At 38.1% G+C, this 18,441-nt stretch overlaps 1 protein-coding gene across 1 annotated transcript in view; it reads left to right on the forward strand.

Moving 5' to 3' along the window:
- The window catches only part of maf1a (MAF1 homolog, negative regulator of RNA polymerase III a), a 46,773-nt gene extending 28,612 nt beyond the window's left edge, over positions 1-18,161 (forward strand). The window contains exon 7 of the mRNA XM_089124971.1: positions 18,072-18,161. Within this exon, the coding sequence (XP_088981097.1) occupies positions 18,072-18,084 (13 nt within the window). The 3' untranslated portion in view covers positions 18,085-18,161. The remainder of the gene's footprint in view (positions 1-18,071) is intronic.
- Positions 18,162-18,441: the final 280 nt, after the last annotated feature.

Below are 18,441 nucleotides of genomic sequence, written 5' to 3' on the forward strand. Positions count from 1 at the left end.
TATGACATCCATAACTATGTTTTCAGTGGTGCATAAAGAACTTAATAACCGTAAAATTTGTATTAACTTAGAATGAGACATTTATAGCTACATATTATGACGTCATGTTTCTACCGTAGCCGACAGCGAACAAACAACGTTACAGAGCGTGTTTCGCCACTACCTTGATAGAGAAGCAGCAGAAAGCTAGAAGCCATAAACAGCATGAGTAATGACTTTTCCCTTGTCAGTGGTGTAAAATATGAAGTTGGACGCGTCAAGTATAAATAAGGCTTTACGCTTTAACCAGCTCAGCCACAGTAACAGCTCATATTAGCCAGCTAAACTTTTACTACCCTGTTATAAAACAATATATAGTTGCATAGTCAAGTGGTTCTTCTCCCTTGCTTTATTATGGGTTTGCTATGTGGGGAGAAATGTGCTGGTTACGTTTGTGAGACAATCAGCTGATTACTATTATTATATTATATATTAAGACCCTTGATCCTCACCTGACTATGGCTTTGTAAACTTTATCCATGATGTGGTTTATAATGGACTGTGGTACAGAAACAGTGACAATGTTACACACTCTTGGCTTACTCTGGCTATCTGGCTTACTCTACTATTACTTACTTACTATTCTCTGCTGTCTCAGACGATGATGTGTTTGTCCCATTTTAGCCACCGTAGCTTCTTGGACTTACTGGGCTGAGCCCTTAGTGCAACTCACAACCAAACCTCTAGATGTCGCTAAAAAATACACACTGCACCTTTAAGGATCAAAACCGAGTTGTTGAATCGTTCTCTTATTTGTATATGAATGTAATCTGTGATATACCATATACGGCTTCTGTCATGCTGTCTTTGTCGTGTGACCTATGCTATCGTCAGTTGTGTCACTTCGATGGCATTCACAAATCCTCTCTCGTGGGATAGTTAAGTGTCTATTGGACGTACTCTTAAGAAATTCCGGCAACAATCTTGCGTTTTGGAACGATTTAGCCATAATATACACACTGCACCCTTTGGTAAAGCGTACCTATAGTTTACACATATAGGCTGTTACTCTGGGCCTTTATTAAAACTACGGGGTACATGTTCAAGTATTACTGGATTTAGATATTAGATTGGAAATTTAGGGAAAAGTAAAGGCTATTGCTAACTTATTAAAAGGACAGTAATTTTGATATGTACCACTACTTTTTTTTAGTAGCTTAACACATGAAGAAAACTGTCTTTAAATGGAGACCGGGCTATATATAAGAACGTGTTTTGGTCCTGCGTCTAAAAATGTCATGTTGTGTCATGCTAGCTAGCTTAGTTCTGAGACACTGCGTTTCTACGAGGAAGTCTACAGTTACAAAAGCAGGCGAATACACTGAAAAGTCCATGCATGTGGATTCTTGTGTGTGATATTGTGACTGGGTCCTTGTGAATGGGTTTTAGAGAGCACTTAAAATCATTCTTGCACCTAATCATTTTTCCCAAAGGCTAATTTGTCAATACAGTACTGGTCTGCTTCCAGGAAGGATTATTTTCCTCACAGTGACCTTGAAGAGCCTCCAGTAAATGCACTGATGTCTCGTTGACTGCTGGGCCCATTGAGGATAATGGATCTTTATGGATGTCTGTCCATTTAGGGGATTAGATTTCCTGTGCGGACATGACCAGTGTAATAGTATGCTTTGCGAGGAGGATGAAAAAGAGATATAGCATATCGGCTTTTTCCAAGTGCGCACTACAAAACTGAAGCTTTTTGCCCTAAATACATTTAAAGACAAGTTTGTTACATCATGCTGTGCACTTTACTAAACAAATCACTGATCAGTTGATCCGACTGTAGTTAGTGTACTATCCTTAACTTTGTTCTCACACAAACACGTGCATTAAAAGGATAGTTGATGGGTCGACTGGTCATTTGAATACACCCCTTATAGATTAATTCAGGAACACCACTATTGCACAACAGTTTAGGTTGGAACTTGGTGGAGAGAAAATAGAGGAAGTAAGTGGCAAATTAAAGTTATCCAGTTTTAACTTCTTGTTTATTGACCTGTTGTAAGCTATTGGCAAGTTCAAGAAAAAATACTTTCAATATGTCCTGCCCCCAACTTCCGAATTTTGAATAATATTTAAAGGGACACTTCACCCATTTGCATTAAGCTTTGTATCTTTAGAAACCCAGTCATATTTTTGAATGGTCATGGTTTACTCCCTTATTTTCCCCTAAGTTGGGAGAAATAAGGATTTAAGTGTTTTACTTCTTGCTTATTATGACGTAAAAACCGTCATTTTGCGTCATAATAAGCAGTAAGTCACATTTCATTAAAAAGTCTAGAGACTACAAACATTAGCTGATTATTATTCAAGGGTGTGGGACCCACTCACCCTACAGGCCTATTACAGATCAGTGGGTGAAGGCCAATTTATACTTCTGCGTAGGGTGCGCGCAGTAGGTACGGCGTAGCATACGCACAGACGCGTCCCATACCGCGTACCCTTCCGCGTTGCCTGACGCGCACCTCTTCAAAAATGTAACTACACGTCGCGACGACGCGGACCGCAAGATCGGTGATTGGTCGGCTTGGTAGCGTCGTATTTCCTCCTACGCATTTCCGCAGTACCTTCTCACGCATTTCCACACGTACCATCTCCTCCGACGTCTTCTGTCATTTCTGCCTTTCAGTTTTAGTAATTTCACTAAAATGAACTGTTTTTCCACCCCAATAAGCTCCAACTCCAACATGATCCACTCTCTTTCAGTCGCTATTGCTTGTAGTAACCTAGCCGCGAGGAATCTAAACACAGTGGAACATTAAAACCCTCCGCCGCCAACTAGCGTTTCGGAGCAATACTGCAGAGCAACCAATACCTGAACGCAGAAGTATAAATGCTCACGACGGCGTCGCCTACGTGCGAAGCCAACGCCGTACACTACGGCGTACCCTCGACGCAGAAGTATAAATTGGCCTTAAGACTTCACTTGCAGATACTGAAATCAATTTCAGCCATCTTGTTTGGATGCTAAGCTAACAAGCGCTGTGGAGATTTGAAGTATGACTGATGAATTGGAAGAAGAGGATTTTGAAATTCTGCTGCTCGAATCCGAAGTTCATGGCTATCTTAACGAGCCGCAGTATAGTGTAGAGCAGCTGAGGTTGATGGAGGAACCGGAGGCGGCTGCCTGTCGGTCGAAGAGCCCGGACTGGCTCGAGCTGGGTGGACTGCTGGTGCCTGTGCTCTCGAGTGCGTTATGTACACAGATAGAGTACGTCTGCTGTAGAGAATTCAACGATGGCAATTTCTCCTGAACGAAATCTCTGAATCAGACGAGCACACGGACGTTTGTGTTGTGATGTGAACCATCCTAGTTTCGCCTGGCTGAACATCCAGGTATCATGCAGTAATTCACTAAAATACAAATAAGGAGTAATTCATTAATGAGTTTGCCAATGTAACATTAACAGGGTTTGTGGTTGTGAGAAGAAAGAGGCGGGAAACGGCGAACATTTAAACATTTTAATAGTAAAATGAACAAATACAAAACGAAAGTATAAGCCAGCAGCCCCTCATTGGCGACTGCTGTAACGTTACACACAACAGAAACAAAACACAACATAAAATCAGGCCTGTTTCTCTCTCGATCTGCCGTCGTCGCTCCTCATTTTATGCTTTCGCTCCTCCGTGAGAGACGCGAGACCGTACATCTCACCGGTGTCTTTCATTATCACTCACACCACCGGCCTCGCGCCTTCCTCTTATGTCCCTCACCCTCGATCGTCCTGCTCGCCACAGCCAACTAACTAGACATTTTGTGTGAAATGAATTTCAAACTCTGGTGACAGCTAACATTAGCCTTGTAGACGGAAGAGTGATTTCTTTGTTTGCGCTGTTCTGGATTAGTGGGTGTGGCTTGCGGAGCCTTGCAATGTGGTGCATTGTGGGAGTTGTTGTCTTACATAAAAAGGCGCCCTTCTGTTATTTTCTGTCTTTTCTCGGTCAAGAGGGCACCGAATAAAAAAAAATTACATTTCGACTACGTATAAAATACACTTTCAATAAATTTGAATGTTGAAATGGATGATCTATCTATCTATCTATCTATCTATCTATCTATCTATCTATCTATCTATCTATCTATCTATCTATCTATCTATCTATCTATCACGCACGCAAACACACACAAATATGATCAAGTGTCTTTTAAGGCAAAAATAAATTTAGAAATCTGTTAAATTAGGATAAAGGAAAAAGGGTATTAATATGATTTGGTCCAAGTAATCAGAGACACACATACTGGACAGGGACATCAGATGCACTTGTTTTTGTGTCATTTTATCAGTAAAACAAAACTTTTCTTGTTATGTTCATCATACTTTATCTTTCTCTCTGTCCACCAGGATTCAGATGATTTCATGGACTGGATTCTGTATATTATGTGTGTGTGCGTGTGTGTGTGTGTGTGTGACACACGGTGTGAAGGAGCCAATGTTTACACATTCCGGTCCAGGCTATTAATAAAGAAGCTTTGTATTTCCCATATGAGCAGCCTAGAAGGTCGACTGTGTGCAGTACGTCAAACTTTGACCCCATGGATGTGTTGGACTTCCTAGTTCCCAGAGCACGATGGAGACTTACCCAATCCATTTATCACCCATTGAGACTTTGTAAACATCGCACAGGAAAGTGCATAAAAAGGTAGCTGACCTGAATAATTTATTGTCGGATTGCAAAAGCAACGGCTGACATCAGCTGCAATTCCCAGCTCATTTTTTTTAATGTTTTGATGAAGTTCCTTTGATTGTGTTAAAAAGACATTCCAGTCATGATTTCGGGTTGTGAGAATACTGCAATCACTGGGGCAATATGATGACAGCATTGCGCAACTCAGCATGTGACCTATCATTAGACAAGAGTCATTTGGTAATGTCTGTCTGCTATATTTGCATCACAGACCCATCTGCAGAGAAGTACAGAAATGCTAAACTCACTGTGCTTTCCTATTCATCATGTTTACATACACACAAATAATCTGTTTATAGTCGGATTGATGGTTTAATCTGACTGAAAAGCCTGATGTAAACACCTTTCAATCAGAATGAAGGGAATGATGTACACCTGAAATAATCTGATCAACAGGAAAAGAAATTAATCATACAGTATAATATATATATATATATATATATATATATATATATGTTGTTGTTGTTGTAAATAAATCAAATCAAATATTATTTCAGTATTTTAGAATTTAATTTTAATTCAATGCATTACTTGCAGATTCTTTGTAATTCTTTGTAAAACTGACTGGCAATTTCTGAGTGAAAATCACACCAAATTAAAAAAATAAAACAATTTAAAACTGTAAATGTGGGAATACCCCACTGTAAAAAAAATATTTTCAAGATTTGTTATCACAACATATTTTCTTTTGTCAAATCAACTTTATAATAATTTATTTAGTTGAGATAACTTATTATTTTGAGTTTCTGATGATTAAATGAATCTCCTTCATTGTATTAACTCACTTTTTCCAGTTCAATCAACTTAAAATTTGAAGGCAACCCAGGTTACTTACTTTTTTAAGTTAAACCACAATAATTTTTTTACAGTGTAGTAATCACAACATTTTTTCTTTTGTCAAGTGAACTTAAGTAATTTATTTAGTTCAGAAAACATATAATTTTGAGTTTCTGATGATTAAATCATTCTCCTTCATTGTATTAACTGACTTTTTCCAGTTCAATGAACTTAAAATTTTAAGGCAACCAGGTTACTTACTTTTTTAAGTTAAACCAACAATATTTTTTTTACAGTATAGCCCTAAACAGGCCCGCTTACTGAACAGGGCCCTTAGAATCATCCTTATCTAAAGATTCACTGTAAAAATTGATATGATTAGTAAGTATTGACAACATATGTTTTTATATTGCTTTAACTCACCAAAATAAGTTTGTAACGTTTTTTGGGGGGAGGGGGGGTTGTTATACAAGATTCAACTCATTTTTTAAGTCAGTTTAATGTAACTTAAGTTGAAATGACTTAAACGTCCAAGTTCATTGTTCTTAAAAATTTAATGCAGCGATTTTTTTGTTACAGTGTTGGTGCATGTAAGCATACTGTTATTACTGCAGCAAGGCTCCTTTTTATCTACAGCATTTATGTAATTCTTGATAGTTCTCCCACATTAAATATTACCAGTAAGACTTCACGTACCCTTTGTCAGGCTATTATCTCAATTAGAGCACACAGTGTGTTCTTCACAGAGTGTTCCCTTTGAAGGACCATCTATAGGTAGCTGTTTGTTCTGCAGAAAACAAATTATTTTCCCTGTTCTTCCGGTGAACAGAGAGAAAGATAGGGAGGGTGGCCATTGTTGGAGCTGTTGTTGAAAATGTGCATTGGTTTTGGGAAGATAGAGGGGTGTGATCAGGGGGAACAGGTGGGGGCAGTATCTGATAACAAGAAGATGGACTTTTAGGTTGGATTGGGTCCCCTGTAACCTGATCACCATGCACCTCAGTTCTGCTTCGGACCAAACAGCGGACAGTGTCCCACGATATGTGAGTGTCCTGCATGCTCACAAAGCCATCTTTGTCATGGCCCATTGAGTCAGTATTGCCTAAGACTCTGTCCTCGCTGCTGGGGTTTGTGTCCCATGGGTTAAGGCCACACAATGCCTGACTGTTTAAACATGACACATTTTCCTGTCGCTGTCATGCTGTTGTGTCCTCTTTATTTGATGTTCTTCCTCCCAAGTTCCATGTTTGGGGATCTAGCCTTTGTCTGCACTCATTCATCTTTCTGACGTACTAATGCATAACGCATAATAAAGGATTTATTGAATTTGAACAAAAAATGACTGAATTTTCCTGTTTATTGTCAAAGGGCTGCTGTATAAAGCATTTGTCCTATGTTGAGAGCCAAAACAACATTGATATGCTCTGCACCAATGTATATGGCATTTGGGGAATATTTGGTGGGTGAGGTCATGATTTGTATTTCCTTCTTCAGTGTGGGACTGTGCCAGAAGCGTTAAGTCTCTCACTGAGAAACAATCAGCAAACTATTTGTGGTCAACCGAAACACAGCCCTTGGCCTGTTGGAGAAATTTCCACATGCACAAACACTGTTGTGTAATATGCACATATACGGCAGCTTTGTAGACAGGCTTGCCTGTATTCCATATGACATAAACATCACTTAAAAGGGCTGCAGGCAATGTAATCTAGTATGCTGTAATCCTGGGGTGATTCTTTAAAATATACTGTAGAGTGACTATGCAATGCAGATAATGGAGATGCTCCTTGTTGATAATGGAGATGCTCCTTTTTCTTTCCTTTGGGGTGACATGTCTATAAATGCCCCTTGTGCCTTTTTTTCAAACATCAAGATTTTATAATGTAAATGTATTAATTAATAAATTGTTTATACATGCATGTGTGCACACACACACATAGGCTATGTGTATATGTCAGGGTTCTGTCACTTCTGTCTAGTCTATATCTTGGTTTTGTGACAGAGCCCTGACACTCCTGTTTTGTCTTGTGCCGTTTAGCACACAGCTTGTGTTTTACACTGCTTTGAAAGTATCATGTATTGAAAGTATCATGTTCTCATGTGGCTTATGAGTGTTTCATTAGCTGCGTGTTCATGTCTCGTTTTGTGTGAGCACATGGCTGGTGATTTATTTTACTGGCCATGTGCTTGTGTTTTAGTGGGCTTTCACACTGGCAGTTTAGTTCGGAACGGGGCACGGTTCGCTAGAGAAATCGCTAATGTGAACGCTGTCATGGGACCCGGGTGCGCACTGGGGTACCAAACCCGAGACTACCTGGAGGAGGTCATTTGAGTTCGGTTGGTTCCGAACCGTGCCACGATTTGCGTGAATGTGAAAGCAACACGGATTCGGGCACGCACTTAAGGGTCTTATCTAGGACCTTTCGAGTCATGACTCGAAAAAAAGATTTGTTCATTTTGATGAACGAGTTTGAACAGGAGAGTCACGAAGGCTCATCACAGAACAGAGTAAGGCGAGCATTTGTGCTTATAAAACTTAAACTTTTTTATTTATTCTTTTATTTATTTATTTTTAAGACACTTATTCATCATCTGGTGTTGTTTAAAGCCCTTTGAAGCTGCACTGAAACTCTCATTTGGACCCCATTGAAGTCCATTATATGGAGAAAACATGGACATCTTGGATGACATGGGGGCGAGTAGTTTTTTTTAAAAGCGAACTACTCCTTTAAATCAAACCTAAATGTATTCACTAAATAAATGGCCAGATGTTTCTTCAACAATACCACAAAATGAGCAAGTTTAATCAATATCAGGATATTTATAGATAAATTAAATGCGTCGTTCATTTATTTTAAGTTGTTGCGCTTGTGATAACGTGTCGTAGTAGGTCACATGATAACGTAAACATGGCAGGTGTCCGGTTCTCATCAAGGCGGTAATCCATCAGCCGGAAGTTGAAGCCTCGCGGGAGCCGCCATTGTAGCAGAACTTCACATGCGTTTAGCATCCCATTGACTCCCATTCATTTTGGCGTCACTTTGACAGCGAATAACTTTACATCTGAGGCGTCCAAAGACTTCATTTGTCTATTATTTATTTCTAAAGAAACACGGCAATGTATAAAACACTCCATTGCTTTGTATCTTACGTTATGGACCCGTAGATGCCGTTTTTGTGAAAAATAGGCTAACGATTGCGTCATCACTACGCAACTTTCTGTCGCACAATAGAGACATTACTGTATAGACAGGAGGAGAAGCTCGCTGGCAATCTTTTACTGTCTATGAGCCAATCGGGGGGACATGGAGGCATAAAGTTGAGGGAGAAGCCTTTTACTGTCTATGGGAGAAGCCCAAATATAGAGAGTCCATAAAAGCAACAGGACAAAATATTTCAACAACATTTTGGCTTGGCACAGCCACTAGAAGATTTACAACTGTCAGACTGTCGTCACGCTCAGTTTGAGCCTGCGCAGTCACTCAGACATGAGACAGGAAGTGCAAAAGTCGGGCTTCAGTCTTCTCCGTTGAAATCAATGGGGTCGTTCTGTCCATTTCTTTTACTGTGGTTCTCATTCGAGATTTGGCCATAATTACCTACTCACATTGAGCATGCGGTTGCGAACGCAGCCACTGTGTGTTTCCCTGCTGTCAAGTCTAGTCCAGTCCAGCCTAGTCATCCCTAAGTCATCACAAGTCATCTCAAGTCATCGCCCTCGGGGTAGTTTTTGTTACAGGTTTTATTTTATTATCATTAAAGACCCATCAACTCTGCACTTGAGTCCTCTCACCACCACCACCATACCTGACATGTGTGTATGCAGGCCTATAGGCCTATACATACATGCATATAATGTGCATATTTTGCTTTCCTGAGTCAACAAGTTATTTTTTTATATTTTTGGATATTGTAAATTACCTTTGAACCTTTTATATTTTTTTCTTTTTAAATAAAAAAAAAAAACAACTGAAATATTTCCTAAATAAATAGCCCATTTTTTGTTAATTCCATGTTTTGTTAAGTCTATTTTAAATTGTTGAAATTGTTTCAAAATAATTAACATTCATCTATAAACATATCCAATTTCTTATATTTCTTTTTATTTTGTTTTATTTAACATTTTTAAGTGTGTGTGCGTGTGTGTATTCAAATTGCTAGGGATAGTTGCTAGGGCCCTCTGTGTGGTTGCTGGGGTGTTGCTAGGGTCTTATGGGTGGTTTCTATGGCTACTTACTGTCAAATGTCAAAATAGGCCTTCCAAGTCTCTGATATTTTGTCTCAGGTCGTTCCTGCAATGCAACTTTGTGGGGTAGGAAAATCGTAAATCCAATTGCTTACAAATAGCACATATTTCCTCAAAATTTGAAGCATCTTTCATATATGTAGCATAAACAGTGAAGGAGGAGTTCTGATCTTTAAGGTCAGCATAAGATGTTTGTGAGACGGGATGCCTTCAGCTGGGAGTGCTGCTGCCAGGTTTGGTGCTCATGGAAAATAGTCTTGGAAGGTGTGTATTCAAGGCAATGTCCAGATGTTATTTTTAATTAGTTTATAGTTGTTGTTTTAGCATGCTTGTGTCCAAATGTTCGTTTATCTGTGTGTTCGTGCCACATGCGCTTTTGATCTCATGAATCTGAATATGTATATTTATACTGCACCTCTGCAGAGCCTGCTGATTGCTCAACATCCTCTCAGGTCATGTGAAATGTGAGCGGAACAGAGCACAGAATGTGCAGCTCTGGCCCTCAGCGTGCAGTCTGAGCACACTCACTCCCTCTCTCTCTCTCACTCATTTACAAGCTCGCTCACTCATTTTTGTTACCATCCTCCCTCCCACTCGCTCCTCGCCCCTGCCTGCGCCACTGCACTGCTACACATGACATAATGGGCCTATTATTGTGCCTTTTTGTTTGAGTGTGACTTCAGCACATTCAGCCCTGATACAGAATGTGTTTGTGTTGGGACATCATGATAAAATCACTTCTACCTGAATGAGTAATATTGTGTGCTTCTGAATGACAATGAGGGTAAATCCTGTTATGCAGTATACCTGTTATATTACCCTGGCCCATTCATAAAATGAAGTTAATTTGTATAGTTTTTCAACCACTTCATAATCAATGATTTCATAAATGTCAAAAGTATTGCATATAATGATAATTTGAAATTACACATTTATGCTCTATGAATGAGTCAAAGCCCTGATGTAGCAGAAGAGTTACTGCAGAGTTGAGCATTAATCTCAGACCAGCGGAAATAAACTTATCGTGATTACAGGGTGATGATACACTCAGTTCCGTAGATACACAATAGCCTCCCTCCTCTAGAGAGACTCAACCCTCATCCACAGGACCTTTTCTGCTTATTAGTGAGCTACTTCCTGACAGGAGAAGTCGGGTTTCAGCAGGATGCAGGATGTGGTGGGGGCCGTGGTGAGGGGTGTGTGGTCATGTGTTTTTTGTGTGTGTTATTATAAAGAAGCAGCTCTGAGGCTTTGCCGTTCACATGGGAAGTCAGTGAGGAAAATGGCCATCCAGGGTTAACTCAATACTGACCCCTTCACATGAATCACTCTCATTTTCCCCACATTACACAAGCCATCAGCAGACCCTCAGCATCAGGGCTGAGTGCAGAGCAGACACTTTCTATTTTTTTTTATAAGGGAGCGGTGTAGACAAATCTTTAAGTCAGATAGAGATATATTTGTGGGAATTGTTTTGAAGCACTTTATTGGTAATAAAACATATAGGCTATTTAAATCCTTTAAATTTGTCCTGTTAATCCTATTTAAATGGTGGGCATGTGACCATCATGACCTACAACCTTGTGAATTATATGATTTGATCATGAAAACATATAGGGATTGACATCCAGTTCAAGATTTCAAGTCAGCTTGCTTATAATAATGCATTTACTGCCATCTTGTGGCCGAAGAAAACAGTGGCCCATTTAAGTGGGCTTCCATCCTTCCGTTGATTAGCCCTGACTCTACGCATTAAATGTCTGCGCATGTAATTGAGAGTCATTACTGTTTATTAACTAATTCATTATTTTACTTTTTTATGGTCTTTCAGACACACCCATGCTTTTAGGAGGATTATTATGCTGCTATTTGAATGTCACAAGCGACAAACATTTTATATGCAAGTCTATAGTAGGCTACAAACACCAGCAGCCATTAATTCAATCAAATGGCATCAAACAAAGTTTAAATATAAGCCCTACCCAAACCGATCTGGCCCACATCTGCTATGCATGGACCTGATCAGGTCCAACACTGTCTGGGATCAAACTAATTTAGCCGATTTACTTTGGATATTAAATAGATAATGACTGCAGATATATTTATTTAAATATTTAACTTAGACGTATTCTGTCGTAGATTCCTGCTTTAGTGTAAAATGTCTACACCAAAGACTATTAAAAAGAGCTAAGTTACACACATTTGTTTGTGGTCGACTAGAAAATACGCTTAAATTGACACAATAGCAAAGTAAACATAGGCCTACTTCCATATGTTTTGCATATATATTTTGCAATCATTATTTATACTCACTGATTATACCACATATTTTTCAAAATGTACAATTAAAAAACTGCTCTCTCTTGAACAGACCACGTGAGGACTACTTTCTCAGCTAGCTACAGTCTCGTATCACTCCGCGTGCACGTGAAGCTGGCATCATCTACCCAGCAATTGTTATGAACTTTAGTTTATAAAAAATGCATTTGGGGACTTCCTTATTAATTATATTCTAAGCATAAACATTCTGATAGATTGCTATGGATTTATGTGACCCCTTTTAATGTAAGATAAGTAAAACATCGGTCGTAAGAACCACGAAAAGACCCGAGATAGGCCTACAAAGAGCACAAAAGAGAGGAATGTGACAGTAGCATGTAGCTAAAATATATGTTACTGGACTGGATTTGTCTGTTTGCAATTGTTGTGAAATGTTTCATTCAAAAGGTAGGCCATGCTTATAGGCTAATCAATGTAAATAACAATGTGGCCTAGTGGTTTTCACTAGGCCTCGTAATTTTCTTTAGTTATTATTAACAAGATGATAACTAATAAAATATTTAATATATTTATTATTTTTAATTATTTATTTGGTTAGAAAGGAAATATTTTATTTTTCTATGCATTATTTTTCTAAATTATTTTGCAATAATAACTTAGACAGTAATGCAGTCATTATTTATTTACTAGCCATCTATGCATACATTGATTACGAAGTCCTCATGATGGCACTATTCCCACAGCAATCTGGGATGCCAGGCAGCCACAACAATGCTCCTATAAACATAAGACCATCTGCATTTTGCTGAAATCTACAGGCAGCTATTACGTGGAATTAAGCCTGGATTCTCTGAAATTTCAGGTAAAGATAACATTTATTTGTATAATGATCTGACATTCAATGCGATTCACACTTCACAGTGTGATGCAACTGAGAAAAACACAAGGTGACTGGACAATGAGGTTATCAATAAGGCTGTAGCCTACATGAAACCATCAGTGAGGCAAATGACAAGGTCACTGGTGGAGTTTTCTAAGGGGTCACTGATGAGGTCATTGCTTGGGTCATATCAGGAAAGATCTGACCGATTAGATTGTTGCTGAGATCTCAGTTCTGGCCACTAATAGCTGTTTAATGACTGTCTTGATTGGGTTTAAAATTGGATTTTGCCTGCTCTTCCAGGGATAATGGATGAAGTAATTGATGCCACTGGAAAGACAACTGATATGTTCACCTGTAGTTCACAAATGGCTTCACCAATAAGGTGGTAAATGAACTAATAAATAAGCCCTGTTGAGCTTGTCTGTAATATCCTCAAAGAAGTTTTAGCTGAGTCGTAAAGTAATTATGATTGTCGTTTATATAATGTGGGTGCTTTGGCAGTAGAGTGGTGTAGTTACTGCACTGAGAGGTTAATGATGAGGTCACTGCAAAGGCTATCAATGACTCCCACCTCGGAAATCCCCCTTTAAGCTATTTGTGGGGTCATCACAAAAAAAGAACGATGATGTAAACTAATTTGATCACCAATGCAAAGCTAAGCAATACAGATTTTTCTTTCTTCTGGCCATTTGGGATTTTCTGCTGACACTTTCACTGACTCACAAGTGTATGATCAATTTTTATTTGCAACCATAGATTTATATAGAAATAATATTTATATATTTGCTTTACAAAAAAACAATTGGTAGCAATCTGCAAATTATACAGCTGTAATGTAAACAATGCTATATTCTTATTGGTTTGTTGTTCATTTTGATGCTTTCAATACTATCACAACAAGTCATTCTTGCTATTTTGACCAAACCTAGTCTGTTAAATTTAAGTTTGCAAGAATAAAAATGCATGTTAAGGATCAGCTAACATAACATTTTTAGTTGCAATAGAGATTTGGACGAAACTCTCTCACCCCATGCAGGCCATCTTTATTGTTGAACCATGTAATGTTTTATTGCTTGTTATACTGGGTTGTATGGTATTCTGCTGCCTTACTAATGTAATCCAGATTCCAGTGCCTAGTGTAATCCATCCATTTAATGTGGGAACTCTGAAGCTAAAGATAGATTTTGAGCCTTCCTGCGTGGATCACCATTTCAAATATCAACTAATGACTTTGTGCTGTGCTTTTAAAAATCCATTTGAACCATGGCCACTTTAAGCATATTCCAATGCATGCCATTTTGCATTTCAGTGGCAGATGTTATAGTGTTAATATCTATCACCAGACTGTGTTTCAAATTACTTATTGAAACTTTGGCGAGTTGGGTTGGCTTTAATAGCTCATTTTGTTGGATCTAACTCTTTTTATTTATTTATTTATTTATATGAGTGCTTCAGACGTGAAGTAATGGCTTTAAATAATGGAGCATGCTTTTCAGCAGCAGGATGGGAGGGAATGCAGCTCAGGCTCATGCTCATTAAAGCTTAAACTATATCTGAAATCCACTTGGGCTTCAGGGATATGTTAGACGGATCAAACCCAGTCGGCCCCCAAACAGCTCTGTTGGAAAACTCGCAGCGAAACCAACACTTGTGTGACAAAAGCTTTGTATTTTGAATCATAAAGGGTTGTTTACACAAACTAAATTTGCCGTTCATTTATACAATGGGATCACAGTGATGCAAAAAATCATGATTCTAGCTCAAACGGTCTAGGAGTTATGGGCAATTTAGTGTTTTTGGTTGCTGTAGCGCCACCTATGGGCCAATCTGGCTCATACTGAGGTCATTTTTTGCGTTTTGAGGGCTAAAAATGCACATTTTTAAAACTGAATGACTATCTCAACTAGGGGTCTGGGCCCACTAGGGGGCCAAGGTGACTATTTAAAACTGCATTATTTAAAATATGACAAACCAAGTATTAATATAAATAATCAAAATAATTGAAAATCACTATATTTCTAATAATTTACTTTTTTTAATCCCCCTTTTTCCTAATCCACAATATGATTATAATATCATATAATATAATCTTGTTCGCCCGAGCTTCGTTTACAGTCTGATGGTGACGCGCGCTTTATTCAAGCTTTTCTACATTGTTTGTATTTTGGTATTGCAATATTCGATTGTCACGGATGTCCTAATCGTCCTAATCGGGCGCACAAGATAACACGTAAGCAGCATCATTGGAATCGTGAATGAGCAATGACATCAGAACCGGAAGAGAATACAATGCTGAATAAAATCGTTGTTTTTGCTACAGTATGTTTGGACCAAAAAGTATTTTCGATGCTTCAAAAAATTCGAACTAACCCACTCATGTCACATGGACTACTTTGATGATGTCTGTATTGCCTTTATGGACAAGGACAGTATAAGGTACATACATTTTCAATGGAGGGACAGAAAGCTCTCAGACTAAATCTAAAATATCTTAAACTATGTTCCGAAGGTCTTACGGGCTTGGAACGACATGAGGGAGAGTCATTAATGACATAATTTTCATTTTTGGGTGAACTAACCCTTTAAAATTGTGTCATCAGAGTGACTGTACTTTCTATATTTTCATTTAAAACTTTAATTTTGTATTTAAGCAGTGTGCAGCTACTTTTGTACATTACATTTGTCCTAAGTAGCGTGAGATTTCGACCATTCAGGAGTAGCCTATAGACCATTTCACAAGATGTAAACAACACTGGTCCAGAAGCACTTCCTGTTTCAGTTTTTTAACACTACATAAAAGCTGGGATAAAATACAACCAACAGAACATTTAAAACTGAATCAAAAAGTTAAACAAACATCTTTAAGATGTTTTCTTTACATGTGAAATAAAGAAAACAGCTACAAACTGAAACAGGAAGTGCTTCTGGACCAGTGTTGTTTACATCTTGTGAAATGGTCTATAGCAAATCAGTTCCTGCAACAACACATCCCATCTGCACTAGGAGCTGTGACGGCTATTGAAGGTCAGAGGTGACAGGTTAACAGTTTGAGGTTTGTATGACTTTCTCATTATAGGACAAAATTGTATAGGACAAAAGAAATAGTTCAGTAAACATTTGGTTAATTTATATTCATTATGTTGTATACATGTATACTAGCGTCAACAGCTATAGCAAAGTTCTTTGGATTTTAGTTTGGAGGACAGATTTCGCAAAAAGTAATCAAATTTAACTTTTAAATTTGAACTTAAAACCTTATATATATGACATGTATAGCTCATTCGAAAACTAGCTCCGGTTTTTGACGTGTGTTGGGGCTAGTGTCTATTTTATTTAAAAAAAAATATGTTTTCCATTGAGTAGTTGTTGAGTTTGAGTGACAGATATTGGGTTTGTGTGTGGTGGGTGGTGCTGCATCAGTCAAACTCTGTGACAGGCTCAATCCAGATTGGCTCCATCTATCACATCAAACTGACACAGACATCAGCTCTAATCTGATGCTTCACTGGTAGCCAACAATGCAAACACACTCAGAAAGAGGGGGATACATGAATTTTATTCACTTTAAAGCAGTCTATATTGAAAAAAAGCAAGAAGAAAATTTAAACTCTTTCTTTAACAATAAAACAATGTTAAATCGGTGAACGGTTTTAAATATTGGCTAGAAAAAGATTTTTTTCTATCTCGCCTTACACATACGCTTACCAGCTAAGCTTTTTATGCAGGAGGATGGGAGGAGATTTCTTTGAAGCCTTGCAGCTTGCGTGTCTGGTTGTCATGGTAACATTCAGTGACCTTGTCCAATTCCTTCTGTCAGTATGCACATTTGGGAGATGGGGGAAGCCTAATCAGGGTGTATGTGGGCGAACGCATGGCTCAGAGACGGCCTAGTCTGTCTGATGCCTGGTGACACAAGATAAAGCCCCGAGGAACATTTAGACACATGACAGCACATGCACACACACACACACACACACACACACACACACACACACACACACACACACACACACACACGAATACATTCATACGTGAGTACAGGATGAATTCTAGAAACATCTTTCAGTTAGACTATAAGGCTGAATTGTGCGGATTATTATTTTAGTATGTTTGCAAATTTTTAGATTTTATTTTAGATAAAATCTCTTAATATGGTTTTATCAAAATTTTATAAAGAACAGTAAACGCATGTGCTCATGTTTTTTTTTTTTTTTTTGTTTTTTTGCTTCATTTAATCAACAAAATATTGCTGATGCAACCTATTTGAAGAGCACAGAAAATTGCAAAAAACACAGAAAAACAGAAATATTGTGAAATATTAGTACAATTCAAAATAACATTTTTGCATCTTAATATATTAACTTATTCCTTTGATGCAAAGCTGAATTTTCATAATCATTACTCCAGTCTTCAGTGTCACATGATCCTTCAGAAATCATTCTAATATGATGATCCAGTGCTCAAGAAGCATTTCTTATTATTGTCAATGTTGAAAACAGTTCTGCTTATTTTATATATATATATATATATATATATATATATATATATAAAACAAATTTTCAGGATTCTTTGATGAAGAGAAAGTTCAAAAGAACAGCATTTATTTGAAAAATAACTATTTTGTAACATAAATACTTTACTTTCTTCCACTTTTGACCTATAAAAGTGTCAATTTATGTCCTATGTCCCATAAAAGTATCCTTTTTTTTTAAATCTGAACTTTCAATGGTTTGTTAAAAGTGAAAATAATCTTAACCTGATTTTAACGTAAGGGGATAGTTCACTTTGAAATAAATTTTTGGTATGTTTTAGCTTACCTCAAGGGCATCCAAGATGTAGGGGTCAATTTTGATATTTTTAGGTCAAACCGTTCTTGTCTGTCAGTCATATAATGCAGGTCTATGGTCACCACCTCAAAGAGCATGCACAGAGTCCAGATTAACCATGATTTAATAACTCGAAAATGTAAGTACACATTGATGGCCTAAGACACGAAATGGGCGGTTTGTGTGAGAAAACGAACAGTATTTATATCGTTTTTACCTCTTGTAATCACAGCCACGTCCAAGCGATCTATAGATATTTTTGATAACTGAACACATAAAATTACAACTTTTCCTAATAACCTCATCCTAAATCTAACCCTTTTTATTTCCACAGATGTCTTACGTGAGAGAAAATCTCATGGTCAAAGTTCACCACATGAGAGCTTGGACAGCGTGTTAAGAAGTCACATTCAAAGAAACAACCTGAGCTAAACATGTAAGTCATCCACACCACAGGATGTGAAAGTGATGTGGAGTCCAGCGGTTGCTGACACACTCATTTGTCAGTGTGACCTTGCTTCACTTCCATCATGGGTTCTGCAAAGGTACCATGCCTCCCCTGGTGACGCCAAGCAATTATGATAACATAAAAAGAAATATCCGCAGATAACTCAAAACCCATGTCCATTATCGCCAAATATGGCGCCTTCATTACCAAGGCCGATCAATCTGTTCCACATAAGAGAACCCATTTACACATTCAA

Source organism: Pimephales promelas, chromosome 21 (genome assembly GCF_988280905.1).
Source record: "Pimephales promelas chromosome 21, fPimPro1.hap1.1, whole genome shotgun sequence".
Taxonomy (NCBI): domain Eukaryota; kingdom Metazoa; phylum Chordata; class Actinopteri; order Cypriniformes; family Leuciscidae; genus Pimephales; species Pimephales promelas.